Raw genomic sequence first — 18,889 nt, 5'->3', positions numbered from 1 at the left:
TTCCGAAAAAAGCAGGTAACTATATATGTATTACTCCTCAAAAGAAAAGTCTTCATTGCAGCAAAACATGGTTGGATTAGCTTGCCTAATGCCCTGTGAAACTGGGGTTGATTTCCTCACAAGGGTAACTTTTTTCAGCCATATTAAAAAGAATGTATTCAATTAGAAAATGTCGGAACTGCAAGATTATCAAGAGCTATCCTACACCATCCTTTGAACCAATTATATACTTTCGGCTATGATATAAAAGAGGTAAGCCTGGCAGTTTGAGCTGGACTGTTCTCATTGGAGTAGGGTCAAGACTGATCTGCATATGGCTTGGCCCAACCTGAGTTGGTATGGTGTGCAAAATAACAATGGCCTGGGATGCAGTCTTGAGTAATTACTGATGGCTGAGATTAATTCAAGCATTCCATCCATCACTTTTTGTATATTTCAGTGCAAAAGAATTAAGCAACATCATTAATTATTAACATGTGGCACAAAACTGTGTATGTCACCATCTGAAAGGGGAAACACATTAAATAAGAGATTGTCAATTTTCCACAAAATTGATATTGATGATTGCCCATATGTAAAACATACAAGACCAGTGGTTGACTGAATGCAGGCTCATTGACAATAAAATATACCTCGCAAATTCATATTTATCAATGAAGATGAAAAAAGAACAAACATCTTCTGCTTATGTGTTGACTGCAGTAGAACAAAGTTAGTGTGAAGACCAGGCAACAGAGGAAGATTTAATACAGGAAAAAAGAACATCAGATCAGGGAAGGCATGGTACAATACAAGGAGAAGCTAAATAATTCTAAGGACATCTCTGAAGCAACATAAATACTCATTTGATATATCTGTAATACAAGATTTGTCAAGCCACAAAATGACTATCAGGGACTCTGTGATGACAGAATCTATCTCAGTTTCCTCAGTTACCAGTCAGGTGTTTTTCTCTTATCTTTGGCTAAGAAGTAGTAAAGACCCCAGTTTGTGACTGTGTGCCAGGACAAGGTTGATGGCTGCTTTGAAGCTGCATGACACTAAGTGAATGCAAATCCCTTTCACAAAAGCATGGCTGTATGTCAATATATCAAGACCAACAAGACTGTTCTAAAATTATTTTGCGTCCACTACATTGCAGGGTAAGTATACATTTATTTTTCTTATCTCTCCTGCTGCTTACATAGATTTAACATGTAACACAAGATTTGTGTCATCCCATGTATCTTAGTGATGTCTTATTCTAAACCACAAGGAGCTCAATTCAAAAAATATTCTGGTGTAACTTACTCTTGCAGTATTCCTAGCGTACTAATAAATTCCAAAGTAAGCCAGGCATAGTCCTGTCTTACTCCTGTTATTTACTATATAGCAAGAAATATTAGAGATCTACTGTTAGCAAAAGATCGCCACAGTTTGCCTTGATCGGATAAGTATCTCTAATTTGCACCTGAAAGGGATTTTCCCTTCCAAAGGTAATCACTTATTTCCATGATTATAGCTCAAGTCATAATCTTATCAAATAAATTCCTCATTTTCAAAGGTGGTAAAGTGTCCTGCCTGGTGCAGATCACCTTGAGGAGTTAAGACAAGTCACAATATCATGCATGAAAAACAGATGAATGTTTGAATACAGCAGTAATGGAAGAAAGGGTAACAATTAGTGCAGGATAATCAATTGCTGCATTAAGTATGGATAAACTTCACACTTTGAAAAATGTTTGTGCAGATATCTGAAGCTCTGCACAGATTCATGTATTGAAAATCACTTACTTGTTCACTTCAGGTGATAAACTAAAATATGGTTCTTCTCTTCTAATTCCGCCAAGTATTCTGGGAAAATGTTTTTTACCTGATGGATGACAAAAGGTTGTACCTTATTACTCTAAGCAATGTAAACAGAAAATTAAAAATGCAGCTGAAAATGAGGTGCTGGGCTCCTACACAGAGATTCATTCACCTGCATAGTATTTTATGGTCCAACTTTTCCAGACACCTGGCCATCCACCACTAGGTCATTCATGACTTCTGTTCACATTAAAAAAAAGAAATCACAGGTAGAAAAAAAATGCTTTGCCTAAATTGTGTCCCTCTGCACAAAATACACATAAAAACATTTCCCTGTGCACTACAAACGAAATGACCACAATGCAAGCCACAAAGAAATAATTAAAATCAATGAAAAAGCTAATTTTTATCACTGACATATATTCCACAGGCGCAATTTGCTCGTTGCCAAGACAACAAAGAAAAATAAATATTTGCATCCGCACCTTTAGAATGATTGCTTTTAATTTCCACCACTTTGTCTTTGCAAGTGAAATGTTAAGAATGCATATGCCTTTTCGAAGGCATGAGAAATACATTTCAGGTTCTTGAGTCGTCAACACTAGTGTGATACTCCATTGTGAAATAAGTGAATCCTGGTCATGGGTACCATGACTCTCATGTATACCACTAATATCTTTGTAAAGCATATACTGGAGCCATCGTCCCAGCAACTTTGTGCCTGTTTGCAACAAGGGCAATCTGGGATCACAGTGTGGTAAATAATTTAATTACCGGGACTTAATTTGATACAGAAACATAATAGAAATAGCTCAGTAAATAAGAGGCAGAATCCGTGGTATTAGAGGTTCGGAATGGGCTTTATTCCAATGGACGATTCGAATCGGTTGCTCCAAGTTCCATCACCACGAAGGTTCAGGAAGTGAAGTACATACATTATTGATAATTAATCACTTTTATACAATAGGCATTACAGTGAAGCAAATGCAAGAGGCGTAACAATTGATAGTGTAGATAAAACATACATACGTAGCAAAAGTAGGTGTAACTGGGTGTGACTAAAGAACGTCATCAGGTGTGATGTCATAATAGGGTGGTTCCATGAAAGAATTTCGCAATGTCAGCAGAAATACTTGGCAGAAATGCGCGCACAGCAGCATGACGTGTGATTGACGTGCAACTAGGGGGTGAAGGGGACTTGACATTTAGCTCTACATGTGGCGACAGATGTCTGGAGGGTCAAGTCAACCTAATCCCAAATCATATCTAACATCCTATGTTTAAAGAACTATGTTATCCAAAAGAGAGGCCTTCTTGGAGTAGAATCTTATTCTATACTGACTATACTGACTGTTAGTGTGTGTACAAGCGTCTAAGTGTCTACACTAGATGCGAGGGCAGGAATCTTCCATAGTAACAGGGCTATGAATTACTTGCATAAGGACAGAGAAGCCGGGCCTTTGCTCGGTAGCTGGAAGAATGTTTACTTAAACTACTAGACAGGAATGCATTGGGCAGGGAGCGGAGCAGATAATTTCGAAGGTGAAATACAGTTTCTTGGCAGGCAACAGGCTGATGTCAGGCATCGTGAGCCGCGCAGGGAATGAGACAAAGTTCATGGTCACAGATGCAGGCTCAGACTGGAGCTTCAGAGGCAGAAAGCAAGAAAAGCTTGATGACAGAATCAGGGCCTACTTGCCTGGACTGTAAAATGGCATAAGTGAACCATATAAAGCCGATGGCCTTTCATACTTAGGAATGGAATATCCAGTCTATTCATGGCGGATCTGAAAGAGGACATGTTAACGGTGGACGCACATGAGTTTGCGTCTTCATAACTGGAACTGGAGGGAACATACATGTACTTGTGATTCATACATGAAACCGTTGGGGTCCAAGATAGGGGACATAACTGATCAGAAAAATCCATATTTCCACATTCCCTCCTTGTCCCCTACTTGCCCGTCAAGAGATATCAATCTTCATCAATCCATTGATCTGTTCATATAGCATCATTTGTTCTTCTTTTTTCTTCTGGGACGAATGAAATCTTGGTGGTGGAATACACGATGTGGCACACAGACCACAGATCGCTGGTCCACATTGTAGACATAGACAGCAACTGAATAGTATGAGAAAGCCAATACCTAGGAAGGATAGGACCTTCCATCCAAAGGTAGATAATACACTCCAAAACCAACCGGACCAAGTCCAGGTGCCTGGATTCTGGTGTATCTGGCTTACAATCTTATGAAGGCGAGTTATGGCTTTATATACAGATGGCGAATTTTCTGGTATGAAAATGCAACAACTTGATCCGATGACCCTACAAGCTCCGCCCCTATCGGCCAGGATGACGTCAAGGACAAGACGATTCTGAAGCACAACAATCCGCATAGCAGACTGTTCTTCTGTTAAATTGCCTAAGGCGGAAATAGTTTCGTTCACTACTGCTTCAAGGGTTCTAGTTAATCTACGTATCAACTTACTATTAGTAACGGTACCTATATAGGGAAAGAGACCTTTATTGAAATCTGTGTATTTTTCCCATGCTGTTTCAGTGTAATCGACTATTGGGAGATCTCTCCTTTCTCTATTGTGTACTAAATGAGTATTTCTGTGATAATCGGGAGGAGCTAGGAAAACAGGTGGCAAAAGGAATCCAATGTAGCAGGTACCATCCCAATCTAGAGGCAAACGTACATATGCCGTCTGACCACATATAAAATAGGAATGGCGGGAAGCTCTAAATGTCGACTTGCCTTGATCACTGAATTCTATTACAGTGGTGCATCTACTATGGCCCATATGTATGGAACCATTCTTTCTTACACATAATTCACCTTTTACTGGAAATACTGACATGGCGGGCAAAATTGGAGTAGCTTCGGATTCGATATTTAGGATCATAAGATTAGGCGTAAAATTACCTAATCCATAAACTTCATTTTCTAGATCAGTTCCTGTTCTCTTGGGAAGTCCCTCCTTGTTAGGGTAGCAGACTTTAAGTAAAACTAAGTTTAAATTTCCCCATACCCAGTTGTCTTGATAAACTGCAGAATTTGAATCTAGGGAATTATTTAAACTAAACCATGCTCCACAGGAGCCGTTGTGTGTGAATGGGTATGGAAAAAGAGGTAGAATTCCTTTATAATTCTGATAGGGAGGGAGTCGGCCACATATCCAACAATTTGTAGCATTGCTAACCTGATGGGAATGATGTAACATACTAATAAACGTATTATTGCGCAGCGCAAATCTATAAGACAACTCATGCGGAGGTAATTCACTAAAAGAATGTTCAGCAGTAACATTATAAACATGTCTAGAAATAGGATAATATATGTGCAACAATATACTTGCAGTAATTATTAAAAGACTTAAGAAAAACAAAATTAATAACGTCACTGTGCAATGACTACGCAGTGATTTACAGTATGCATGTCGTTTCAACATTTTTCGGGTTTTTTCTCTATTCAGGTCTAAGGGATACATGTCAGAGACAAATTCAACCGCTTCACCTTGGAGAGGACTTAAACAATCAAATTGCCTGACTGGTTAGACCTGAGTTTTAGTTTATATTGTTCGTGATTGCTCATTTCAACCAAAGGAAGTTTTGAGTCAATGGGTGAAGACACACGAGGTGTGGTATTTACATCCGATGGTAGTCCATGAAATTTCTTGATATGACTTGAATGTACCCAGCCTTTCCTGCCTTCGATCTTCACGGCTGTCCTTGTGGTGAGCAAGACCAGTTGCGGCGACCTCCACCTAGGATCCAGCTGAGTCTTTCGATCAAAGTTCCTCACCAAGACCAGGTCCCCCGGAACTACGTCATGGGGTTTCACCTCAGTGTTGTCAGGAAAAGCTTCAGCTACCTGTGAACGACAAGATTGTAGTGCAGACATCAAGGAAGCCAAATAATCTGTCAGCATATTACAGTCAATATCAGTTATTTTACGTGGTATAGGCGTCCCCCACATATTTGGTGGTCTGCCAAAGATCACCTCATACGGGGATAGCCCTGTTCGAGAGTGTGCTACCATTCTCATGTAAAAGAGTGCAATTGGTAATGCTACTACCCAGTCGACACCTTTCTCTCTGCATATTTTGGACAATCTAATTTTCAGGGTCTGATTATGTCTTTCCACGAGACCTGCTGCCTCGGGGTGTCGGACGCAGTGAAACTTCCACTGATAACCTAACAAAAGTGAAACGTGTTTCATTAGTTCAGATGAGAACGGCTGGCCGTTATCTGAGTAGACAACACGTGGTAAACCGTATCGTGGGAAGAATTCTCGAACTAACTGTTTGGCAGTAGTCGGGGCAGTGTAATCTGAAACCGGGTATGCCTCTGTCCAACGGGAAAGAGCACAGACAACTACGAGAACATATTTGAATCCTCGACATCGTTCCATCTGGATATAATCCATCTGGAGGACTTCAAAAGGGTGATCAGGAGGCTGAAATCCACCCTGTTCTACGGGAATGCTTTTTCCTGGGTTGAACTGACAACAGATCATACAGGTACGAACTTTTTGTTTGGCTGCTGCTCGTAAATGTTTGTTGAACCAAATGTGTTGAATGCTGTCTAGCATAGCTTTTTCTCCTAGATGTGCTGGACTATGTACAGTGTTAATAATGACTTGGACCATTGAATCAGGAAGGAACCACACAGATTTTTCCTTTGTCATCCATCCTTGATCCGTTTGGATCCCTCCTAATTCAGTCCATTTCTTTATTTCGTCTGGAGTAGCATGTGTCTGTATGTCAATTACGTCAAGAGCGGGATCCTTAACCATCATGCAATGTGTTGGCGTCGGGACTATTGTCTTTGTCATGTCGGATGTTTGAGTTTGAGCAGTCTGTTTAGCTGTTCTGTCAGCTAGATCATTGCCTTGAGAAATGATATCAGTAACTTTCGTATGAGCTTTACATTTCATAATTGATATTGCAGTGGGTAGATGTATTGCATCTAATAAGGCATGAATGAGGGGTCCGTGCTGAATGTGGGCACCGTGAGAAGTTAAATAACCTCTCTCTCGCCACAGCACGCCGAAGTCATGTACAACTCCGAATGCATAACGTGAATCAGTGTATATGTTGACTTTTTTATTTGTGGCTTGAATACAGGCTTGTGTCAGAGCGATGAGCTCTGCTGCTTGAGCGGACAAGGTATTTATACAATTTGTTTCAATGATTTCAGAGTCTGTTGTGACTGCATAAGCGGCCACTAACTCTCCTGTACTTGTTCTCATACATGAACCATCTACATACAACGTTAAGTCTGGGTCTGACAATGGGACGTCTGTCAAGTCTTGTCTGGGTTTCGTTGTGATAGTGATAACTTCAATACAATCATGTGCAAGTGGATCTGTTCCATTTACAGGTAACAGTGTGGCAGGATTCAATGTATTACAACGTCTGATTTCTATATGTGGCTGAAACAATGTTAATTCATACCCTGTAAGTCGTGCTATAGTCAAGTGTTGTGTTTGCGTTCGATTCACAAGAACCTCTACTGCATGTGGTACTTGAACTGTCAATGGATGTCCTAACACTATGGCATCGCTTTGTCTGATTGCTAAAGCTGTTGCTGCCACTGATTTCAGGCATGCAGGCAAAGCCTGAGCTACGGGATCTAATGTACTAGAAAAATAAGCACATGGTTTGTGGGATCCTGCCTGTTCCTGTGTGAGTACTGACAAGGCAGTACTTTCGCGTTCTGTAACAAAGAGTGTAAACTGTTTATTGTAACATGGTGTTGCTAAAACCGGTGCTTGGCATAAGGCTTTCTTTAGGCTTTCAAAAGCTTGTGCATGTTCCTGAGTCCAAGGGAGAACAGTCGATGTGGCTGCCTCCTGTGTTGTCAATTGAATGAGTGGTTTTGCTAGAAATGCATACTGAGGGATCCACTGCCTACAATATGAAGTGAGGCCTATAAAAGCCCGCACCTCCTTTTGTGTCTTGGGTATTGGCATGTTAGCTATTAACTGAATGCGGTCGGGTGTAAGCTGCCTTCCCTCCTTGGACAGCGAGTGTCCAAGATAAACAACTCGCTGGACACAGAATTGCAGCTTAGAAGGGGACGCCTTGTGCCCTTTTTCGGCTAGAAATTGTAAAACTGTCAGTGATGCTTTCTCACATTCAGGTTCGCTTCTAGCGGTGATCAGCAGATCATCGACATATTGAAGCAGGGCAGTGTTTACTGGCATGTGGATACTGTCGAGTTCTCGTTTCAGTGCTTGGCTATAGATGCTGGGGCTTTCTGTAAATCCTTGAGGTGCGCGTGTGAATTTAAAGCTTCGTCCATTTAAACTAAATCCGAACAAGTATTGGCTTTCCGGATCTATTGGGACGCTGAAAAAGGCATTCTTGAGGTCAATTACAGTAAAGAATGTTGCTTCGGAATCAATAGCTGTCAGTAATGACGAGATATCTGGGACCACAGGGAATTGTGGCACAATGCATTTGTTCAATTCGCGCAGATCAATAACCAATCGATATACTGGCGGAGCCTTTGGATCTGTTCGTTTAAGAATCGGAATTATCGGGGAATTACATACATTGGAGTCTGTTTCCACAACTACTCCTTGGACAATGAGCTCGTCAATAATTTGCAGTAAAGCCACTACAGCATCTGGTGGTAACTTGTATTGTCGCATTCGTGGTAGTACCACTCCTGCCTTTAATGTAACCCGATATGGTGTAATATTCATGCAACCCACATCAGTAGGGCCTTGTGCCCATAAATGTGTAGGTAAAGTCTGCAGTCGGGGATCCATGTCTCGAGACACATAGTGACCTTTGAAATCACGTAAAAACAATCTTACTCCTTCCGGAGAACAACATATTATAGCTCCTAGAGCTTTCAGTGTTTTTATACCTAACAAGTTTTCTGGACATGATTTAGTAAGCAATAAATCTGTAGTTCTGGTCAAGGGTCCTATCGTAAGTGGAAGAGGCTGTGATACTTCATTAACAATAGGTTTTCCTGAAAAACCAAGGGAAATATTCTGTGAGCCTGAGAGGGGTGCCCCTGGAACTTCACTGTGTTTTATTGTTGTTCGACTTGCCCCTGTATCAAGTAAAAATTTTCTATCTTGGCCTAATAATTCACTATGTACATAAGGTCCTTATTGGTCTACAGGGACCTCGATAAGGGGTAAGTCAACTTCCCTCTCTAGGCTGGTTCATGCATATCGTTGATAATCAGGGTAGTCATACTGTGCGGTCTGGTACAGCTGTCGTGTCGTGGTTTGTGTGGCAGCAACCGGCAGCGCTGGTGCAGCTGGCACAAACTGTATAGACTGTTGTGGAGCTGGCATGGACTGTGCATGCTGCGGGGCTCCTTGTTCATTCTGATCCTGTCTAGGTGGCCGTGGTCTTTCCTGTGTTTTACCTGTGGCGATATTACGCTTCAGGACTGGGCAATCGTGTATGTAATGTCCTGGCTGTTTACAATAGTTGCATGTCCCTTTTACAGGTCCTGCTGACTCACCGGAATGTGTCGTACCCTTTTTATGTCCTTCAGCTGGAACTGTCTGAGAGACTAGCATTTTCATTTTCGTGTCTTTCATGCGTCTTTGTTCATGTTCTTGTTCCTCTCTAATTCTATTGTAATGGTACTGTAACATTTGTAACATTTGTGATGGGGTATTACCTTGCCAGGTACTCTCGAATTTTAATACTCTATTCTTCACTTGGGGCAAGGAATTTTCAACTAATTTTGTCACAAACAGATGTGGGTATGATTCGCTACTTGCTTTTATGCCACTATTTATACCAAAACATTTTTCAAATCGGGCATAGAAATCACTAGTGTCTTCATCTTGCTTTTGTTTACAGGCTGAGATTGCACCCCAGTCTTCCTTTTTCGTAGTTAATAAACGCGGCAGTACCTGTACTAGTAAACCTGGTAGTGCTTTAGTTTTGTCCCCAAGCCCCGAACCTGGACCTCGGGCCTTTTCTTCATTTTCTAATGCTGTCCAGTCTATCTTTTGGTCTCCCACCTCCCACTCTTTTTCCTTGAGTTTTTCATAAATGCCAGCAGGCATTAATACCTTTAATATTGTCATAATGTCGGGATAGGTATACTCTCCCATGAGTAACATGTCTTTAATTTCTCGGTGGAAACCCGCTGGGTCTTTGTCATGACTGGGTACCACTTTCTTCATTTCTAACAATTCTATTTTCGATATGGGCGTATATACAAATACACGTTTAAACTGATTGTCCTCGCCCTTTATTGGGTGTACTTCTCGTAAGGGATTCTGTCTGTCCATGTAATACATCGGTCTTTCCTTGATGGGCAGTGAGACATGTTCTGGACATACAAAAAGAATGTACTGCTTTCTTGATTCTAGTATTTCTTTAATTAGCTTAGTACCTGAACCTCTCCATCTATTCGTGAGTAATTCAGTCAATATATCAGGTAAGGGACCAGGATCTGAATGTTGGCTTTTATATAGTATAAGAAGTTGTTGAATCATATAAATCCCAGCTAAACGCTGTTCATCTGGGGTGAGGTTCAAAAATGTGTGTGCTACTGTATCATCACCATATTTTCCGGGACTGTCAACCCAATGAACGGCTGACCTGGCTAATTCTTGTTCATCCATAGAATCGAGTAAATGATAACCCCTTCGTTCTCGCAGTAATTTGTCAGCGGCTTGGAACGAATGCTCGGGGGACCTTATATTTATTATAGGTGTTCGGAAATTCCTGTTATTATCTGGACATATCGGACGTATCGGGTCAGTAAAACATCTAGTACTATTACAAGATCTTCCTCTACCTACATAGGCTATGGTTTCTGACTGTCCTGTGGACAGTCCTGATCCTTCCTCCTCCTCATTTTGTTCAAACTGGTCTACCGCTAATCTCTCTTCGTGTAGGCGTTCTATTTCTTTACGGATCTTTCTGCACATGGCTATTATACATTTTTGCCTATCATGTCTCCCTTCTGATATATTCTGGCTCCATCTGGTGAGAGTTTCCATTGTTTCCGGGTCTACCCCCGGTCGGTCTTGATTTCTGATCACACAATTTATGAGGAAACGTAACAGTTCCCCCTGTATTTCCACTTTCTGGTATTCCATAGCTCTGTTAATACATTCAGAATCTCGCCCTGTTTGGACAAAATGATATATATTATCTAGATGCATAGTCATTCCTGGTAACTTCCCTAAATACACCGCGGCTCGTCTGATACGTAATGATGCCATGATCATTTCGTCCTCTTTGCCGGGCACAGGGTCATATCTACAATCTACAAGAAGTTCCTTAAGCGTGCGGGAATTTATGAGTTTGGGGGTACGTGGATGTGCTGACTCTTGAAAAGTAAGTTTATTTATTCTGGGTGGCGTAGAAAAAATGTTGGTAGCACCTCCGGTAGCCCCGTCTGGGGTATCGGGCGTGAAAGGATTCGTAGAACGCGATACAGCAACTATAGGTGTGGACACAGCTATAGAAGTAGCTGTAGGAACAGATGTGGAAACAGATGTGCTTGCCGGAACTTGTGTCAGGATTTGTTGTTGTAGAGATACAGATACAGGATCTTGGCGTTGAACCTCCCCGGCCGACGGTCTATGTGGGGCGGGGTTAGCATACTCGGGAGCTGCGTCATCTAAATATGAGGAAAGAAAAACATCTTCTGCGGTTCTAGGATGCCCCTTAGGATGTACTTTTATTGGAAATAATGGGGGTGGCAAGTCTTTTGGTATCTCTGGAGTAGCCTTAGGTAATCCCTCGGCCAGAAGGGGATACATACCATTCATAAGGGCATTTCTTTGTCTGTCTACTTGTTCTGATGTCACTCGTGTACCTTCTTTAATTAATAGATTTTCTCGGACTTTATTTGAATTTTCCTTACTCTTCTCTTCCTGTCTACGTGCTTTTTCTGTACGTCTATACGATTCTTTACGCCATAATTCAATGGCGTCTTTCTGTGATTGTCTAGCTTTCTTTTTCCATAATTCTTCCTCTACTTTCACGATGCAATCTGCATCCCAGGTCCCAGCTGCGGGCCACCTCTGACTTTCTGGTAATTCCTTAGTGTAGTCTACCCATAGATCAAGAAATAATATGGCGTCTAGGCCATGTTTATGATACATGAAGTACCCTGGAGTGTCCCTAGGAGGAATGGGAACAGCTTCTTCGAGTACCCCTTTTCTAGTTGTGATCTGTCTTAGTTTCGAAAAGAGCGGCATACTGAGAACTGGTCTGATACTTGATCTTGAACAAACTTAATACAATAAACACAATGATGAACAGTCATTCACACCACAATATGCAGGACGTATTAACACATTTAACATTTAACGTTTAAATGAGCAACAATGATGATGACGATCTAAGAAAACTTAATCACTGAACATAATCCTCGGCATTTTAACTGAATTATTCTGAATTTATATACTTGATATACTAGATATACTGCTAAACAGTACAGATACACTGCTAAAACAGTGCAGACCGGATTTGTGTACCCAAACCCGTCTGGACCGGCACAACTTATGTGCACGCCAGAACGCCTCCCCAGTAATGGTACTCACCGGGTAGCTCGGAACGGAAGGCCTCGGAACGGAACTGAACTGAACTGGACTGGACTCGACTCGAAAACTTCGGACACTTCGGGACTTGGTGGGCCTCTGTATACCTCGGATCTTGCTCTCTCAGCTAGGCTCTGGTCGGGATACTTCGCACTTCTCACCGCCTCGTCTGGGTGTTGATCGCAGCCTCAGTCGCCAACGCTTGGCCGGAGGGAGATACAGGAAATCCTGCTGGTACGCGTTGTTGTCCGTCCAGCTGTGGCAGGAGACCGGGCCTGCAACGCACCGCCGGCGCGTGAGATGAGAAAGTGTCCCTATTCGGGCACCATTCATGTGGTAAATAATTTAATTACCGGGACTTAATTTGATACAGAAACATAATAGAAATAGCTCAGTAAATAAGAGGCAGAATCCGTGGTATTAGAGGTTCGGAATGGGCTTTATTCCAATGGACGATTCGAATCGGTTGCTCCAAGTTCCATCACCACGAAGGTTCAGGAAGTGAAGTACATACATTATTGATAATTAATCACTTTTATACAATAGGCATTACAGTGAAGCAAATGCAAGAGGCGTAACAATTGATAGTGTAGATAAAACATACATACGTAGCAAAAGTAGGTGTAACTGGGTGTGACTAAAGAACGTCATCAGGTGTGATGTCATAATAGGGTGGTTCCATGAAAGAATTTCGCAATGTCAGCAGAAATACTTGGCAGAAATGCGCGCACAGCAGCATGACGTGTGATTGACGTGCAACTAGGGGGTGAAGGGGACTTGACATTTAGCTCTACATGTGGCGACAGATGTCTGGAGGGTCAAGTCAACCTAATCCCAAATCATATCTAACATCCTATGTTTAAAGAACTATGTTATCCAAAAGAGAGGCCTTCTTGGAGTAGAATCTTATTCTATACTGACTATACTGACTGTTAGTGTGTGTACAAGCGTCTAAGTGTCTACACTAGATGCGAGGGCAGGAATCTTCCATAGTAACAGGGCTATGAATTACTTGCATAAGGACAGAGAAGCCGGGCCTTTGCTCGGTAGCTGGAAGAATGTTTACTTAAACTACTAGACAGGAATGCATTGGGCAGGGAGCGGAGCAGATAATTTCGAAGGTGAAATACAGTTTCTTGGCAGGCAACAGGCTGATGTCAGGCATCGTGAGCCGCGCAGGGAATGAGACAAAGTTCATGGTCACAGATGCAGGCTCAGACTGGAGCTTCAGAGGCAGAAAGCAAGAAAAGCTTGATGGCAGAATCAGGGCCTACTTGCCTGGACTGTAAAATGGCATAAGTGAACCATATACAGCCGATGGCCTTTCATACTTAGGAATGGAATATCCAGTCTATTCATGGCGGATCTGAAAGAGGACATGTTAACGGTGGACGCACATGAGTTTGCGTCTTCATAACTGGAACTGGAGGGAACATACATGTACTTGTGATTCATACATGAAACCGTTGGGGTCCAAGATAGGGGACATAACTGATCAGAAAAATCCATATTTCCACAACAGAAAACTGCTAAAAGAAATTTGTTCCTCTTTGTAAATAAACACTTTTGGGCTTAAATTCCTTCATCGGTGCTGCTATATGTGCCTTTACCTACTCTTTTGACACTAGTGTATTTTCTGCATCTGCAAGCTACAAAGTTCTTTTAAAAGTACTGGGCACACTGAGCCCATGTAAGTAAGGTACTCATTCTAGTGTTTATACTAAAACATCATTCACAAGACAAAATGGCGGCAATCTTGGAGATTGATAACGAAACACAAAGAATTCTGTTCCAGGAGTATAGGCCTAATAGCCTAGGGAACCCTAATTGAGGACAAACCTTCATACCCAAACCCTGATATAATCAGTGTTGACTTTCACCAACTGCTCAAGTCAGTAATCAATAAATTCGTAGGAAAACAAACATATTAATGATTGGCAGAGTCTTATAAACAAGGCTCTGCCTCCTGAAGAATTTCGACTTTTGAATGGTTGGCATGAGCAGTACCTGGACAAAAAGCAATATATTATTTTTTCATCTTATCAAATGAGCTGTTCTAAATTCGATGGTTTCGTGACTAGCAATGCCCTTGTTAGTAACAGCTCAGCTATTTTCGTATTGGCCCGTGCTAGCATGGATATTGTTGTAACATGACCAAACACTGTAGAAATGCAGGACAGTGGTCTGTGTCAAGATGAACTTCAAACAGACGGCTAACAAATAAAGGCCAGATTCACAAAGGTAATTTGCACTTTTGAGTAAGCTACCACTTTTGAGTAAGTTTACTACTTTTTGGTATTCACAAACTGCACTTTGTAGTAAAGTATACTTTTGTACTAAGCCAGCACTACACATGGCCAACAACTGGTACTGCAACACCCTCCCATATAATATAATGGAGTGAGTACAAAAAAAGTGTAAGTTACTACAAACATCTAACTTACTACAAAAGTATCGTTCGTAAATACCAACAAGTAGTGAAAACTTACACAAAAGTGTAAGTTACTACAAGAGTGCAGTTTACGAACCCCAACAATGAGTACACTTACTCAAAAGTGTAAGTTACAACAAAAGTGCAGTTTGTGAAAAGCAATTTGCAACACGTTTTGTAGTAGTATTGCAGTACTACAAAACTTACTACAATGTGCATTTTGTGAATCAAGTACTTGGTTGCTAGGGGATTGCACAGAAACTACACAAATGTCTATAGTATTAAATTCCTTCAGTACCTGTACCCAAAGAGAAATATCCAGTTTTGTTTGGAGCAAAATCTAAATTTTGAAACAATATATACTGGACAAAATCAAGAGAATAAACTAAAGGAAAGCCTTCAAAAATAGCTATCTGTGAACAAGACCCCACTAAGATACTGTAATACTCTATTCTAAACATGATTATTTTGTGGTGTAACACACACACACATCATTTCCCTAGTATTGCTTGAAAAGCACTGTGCTGGAGAAGGGAGTATGTATTACTTGGAGGATGACGTCAGGATTGACCCTGCTGAGTTTCCATGTTATTAGTCTCAAGTTCTTTTATGCTCATATCATTATTGTATCCATAATGCAAATGCTTTTTTCATTCACACTTATATATATATATCTAATGCCATAATACTAATGAGATATGGTGCACTAAAGGTATAGGAGGTGTACTTATTGTGTGTGCATATTAAAGATTTTTCTTTTTCAGAAACTTCTGGATTGCTGATATTAATCCTCAATAGGTTTAGATTGTAAGTTGGTGTGCTAAAATGCATTTAATGCGGTGCATTCACCAGGCATTTGTGAGAATGAATCATGTGTGTGTTCAATGCTTTCTTTATAAATTGTGACCAGTTGTCCCTTTTGGTTAAAAATACATGTATTAGTGTATTGTGCCACAAATTAGAGTACAATACAATATAGGTGAATTCCTTCTTTAAATATTTCATTTATTGAATTATATGTAGGTTGTAGAATTTTTATGCATTTAAAGAACACTGTTAAGTTAGCGTGATTGTGGGCCTTAAGCTTACAGTCGAGACATTTAATACTAACATGACAGTTGTTCTTCTGCATGTTTCTCCTCTGCGGGTGCAGATCAAAGACATTCATTAGTTAGTAAAAATCAATTTGTATTGCAATTTGTATTTCAGAGACAGTGAAACGAGGAAAAACTGGCAAGTCAAATAATTTTAATGAAGAGCAAAGGGAGTGTTACCAGTTGATACTATCAGACGAAGGGAGGAATCTAAGGACGCATTGGAAGCGGAGAATGGAATATGGGAGTAGTGTTCAAGGCGCCAAGTTTTTTCTTGGGAACTGAAAAAGTACTATGTATGAGGTCATATTTCTTGAAAGTTGTTTGTGCATTTTAATTAGTGAACCCACCTTGAGTTTGGTCAGATTCCCTTTAGACTTGAAGAGCTACAGGCCCCCTCTTGTCATCTCTGATAGTGTAGCTTCATGCTATACATGACTTCTTACCTATATAACTTCTACAGAGGTTCTGATGTTGACACCTTTCTTGCTTCCTTGATTCAATAGGGTTTTCCCTATCCTTAGTTTAGTGTAGGGTTTAGTGAATGTTGTGAATCTTTTTCATGTATGGGGAGAAGGATCGAAATCATTCGTCTAGTCATCAAATCCTATTCCTTATTGTCTGCATAGCTGCCACAGAAATTCTAATATGCTCCTTGCTGTTGAGGACTAATATTGGACGCTGCTTTGGTCTTTCTTTGATAATCATGTACTTTAATAGTAAGTTCTTGAGATTGATTTATATTAGTCTGGCTTTGAATTTGTAATAAACCTTAAAATTTCAAGTTACTCACTTACACTTTTGTTGTGTGATCCCAATGGTCACACTGCACCTTGATTTGAATTATTGTTAACCCCATTTCCTCTCAGGCTACTAAAAAGGTAAATTAAGCAGAGTAAATCGGAAGAAACGGCCCAGAGCATTCTCAGATGGTAGCGTCCAGAGGATGGTTAGTACCTTAAGTAGAGGGGTTATGAAACTGTTACTTTAGATTAGTTCAGATCCAATCTCAGTCCCTAGTGTCCATGTTTCAACTTGGATAATCGGTGTCTGTGATGTTCTAGTGGGTCAAGAGCGAGTTGTAACAGCGGAGGAGTGAGTGTCAATAGGGTTTTGTAGAAGTGGCTAATGCGTAGCTTGCAGTGTCTGTGACAATTGTGTGGTGTCTTGCGGAGATTGTGTGACATGGTGTGCTAATGTTTTAGATTATCGTGTGAGTGTAGCGCCTGTTGTGGAGAAGTTGTAATCGGGTCCAATGTGACCTAAGATCTCAGGATGATATTAGAAAGTGTAGAAGACACTGTATTGCAGTTGTCTGATGATATTTGTGGGGTTTGTCGTGAGATATCATCTATACGCCCAATCAAGACAGGGGTGTTCATATTAGTGAAAAAGTGAAGTATAATTAGTTTGGCAGACCTTTTGCGCAGATGAAAGCTGCACCGAATTTGAATGTAAGTTTGTGTTACTTTTGTATGATTGATATCTGTTGATTCTTTAGTAAAGCAGACAATTGTTTGATGTTACATAAACGAAAAGCCTGACAGTGGAACCCTCAGAACCACAGCACCTGAACTGCTATCCCTCTAACATTCTGACCCCTCTATACTTCTTGGGGTTTGTGTGCACACTGAAAAGCACCCACCATCACAGTGCAAATCCTCATGGGATCATAACAATTTAACAATTTAAAACATAAGCATGTTAAGCTAAGACTTAGATGGGGAACGACATATAGGCAGTTGCTCTGGTTACTCTTTTGACTCTTCCTCTTGGCTGTGATTGACCTCTTCAAGTTATCAGCGTCGGCTGTATCATTGTGAAAACTGATGTTTATGACCACGTTTTAAAAGCAATAGAAAATTGGAATAAAAGGAAAATTTTGAGTAATAACTGCGTTGTATACAGATTATACATTTGTTCTCTCAGTTTTTGTAATTGATGTGTGGTGCACCTGTGCTTATGTTTTAAATTGTTTGATGTTATTTCATTGTATTTAGTTGGAAGCGTATTACTGAAAAGAGTGCGTTTGTGAAAATTGTAAAAGAGGGTGCGCTGCTGCAAGGACTGAGATTGTCGTCACAGCATGCCGCTCTGGGATTGGTCGTTAGTGTAGAGTCACGCTGGCTGTCTACATCATGAAGTGAGGTGCTGTCCTGTTTCTGTTTTGGTTGATGATTTGTAACAAGATTTTAAGTAAAATATAGATTTTTGTGTCAAAATGAACACATTTTAATCGAAAATGAAATGTTTTGAAGAGACGGTCAGATACCTCTTGGGGAGGGGGAAGCTCCATCCGAAGATATTGAAAGACATTATATGGTGATAAATGTAGAATTACACACATATATTTAGCTAGAACAATGGCATAAGATCACTGAGAAAGTAGGTTCACCTGTGTTTCAGGATTATGGTACGTTGATTCTGAGAAATATTGAACATTTTAGGAGAATTCTATATAAAATGAAACCACAACCAAGACCCACCCAATTTGAAGCACGTAATGCTTGGGATTATTGTCCGAGCCACCACCTCCGTATAATGAGATTCGTACGGAGGGAGGTGGGAGCGAGGTTACTGGTGGGAATACCGGATTGCCTACTGCACCAGTAAGTAGAGCCCTGGTATGATATGGATTTCTCCTGCACAGAAGGACCAGAGCAGGATTGAGACTAATACAATGAATCAAAATATGATAGGAGAAAGTCCAGGGACTTGCGTTCCTAGTACCTCCACTGTTTGTACAGTCCCAGATGCACTTACAGTTTCTCTTACCACTGGACCAGTGCTTTCTATATATGAATCTGGTTCTGGGGGAAATGGGTTCCAAAACTCAGCTGTCCCTGCTCAACAACAAAAATGAAAAGTTGCACCCATGAGTCAGAGGGTGGGAGAATGTGTTCCCTTAAGTCTGATTAATGCAAGTTCTCCTTGTGCTGCAAGTGCAGACCCATTGGTGCATCAAACTAGATTTGGAACTTTAAGGTCGTTTCCAGGGTTTCCAGATCTGGGTTCACTTACTT

The 18,889-nt window shown here is 40.8% G+C and overlaps 1 protein-coding gene across 1 annotated transcript in view; it reads right to left on the bottom strand.

The window, feature by feature from the left end:
- ERICH6 (glutamate rich 6) overlaps positions 1–18,889 on the bottom strand; it is a 399,063-nt gene that overhangs the window by 303,922 nt on the left and 76,252 nt on the right. The window contains exon 2 of the mRNA XM_085634907.1: positions 1,774–1,852. Coding sequence (XP_085491033.1) covers positions 1,774–1,852 — 79 coding nt within the window. The remainder of the gene's footprint in view (positions 1–1,773; positions 1,853–18,889) is intronic.

The sequence above is a fragment of the Triturus cristatus genome, chromosome 11 (genome assembly GCF_964204655.1).
Source record: "Triturus cristatus chromosome 11, aTriCri1.1, whole genome shotgun sequence".
NCBI classification, from domain to species: domain Eukaryota; kingdom Metazoa; phylum Chordata; class Amphibia; order Caudata; family Salamandridae; genus Triturus; species Triturus cristatus.
This window is presented reverse-complemented; position numbering and strand designations above follow the sequence as displayed.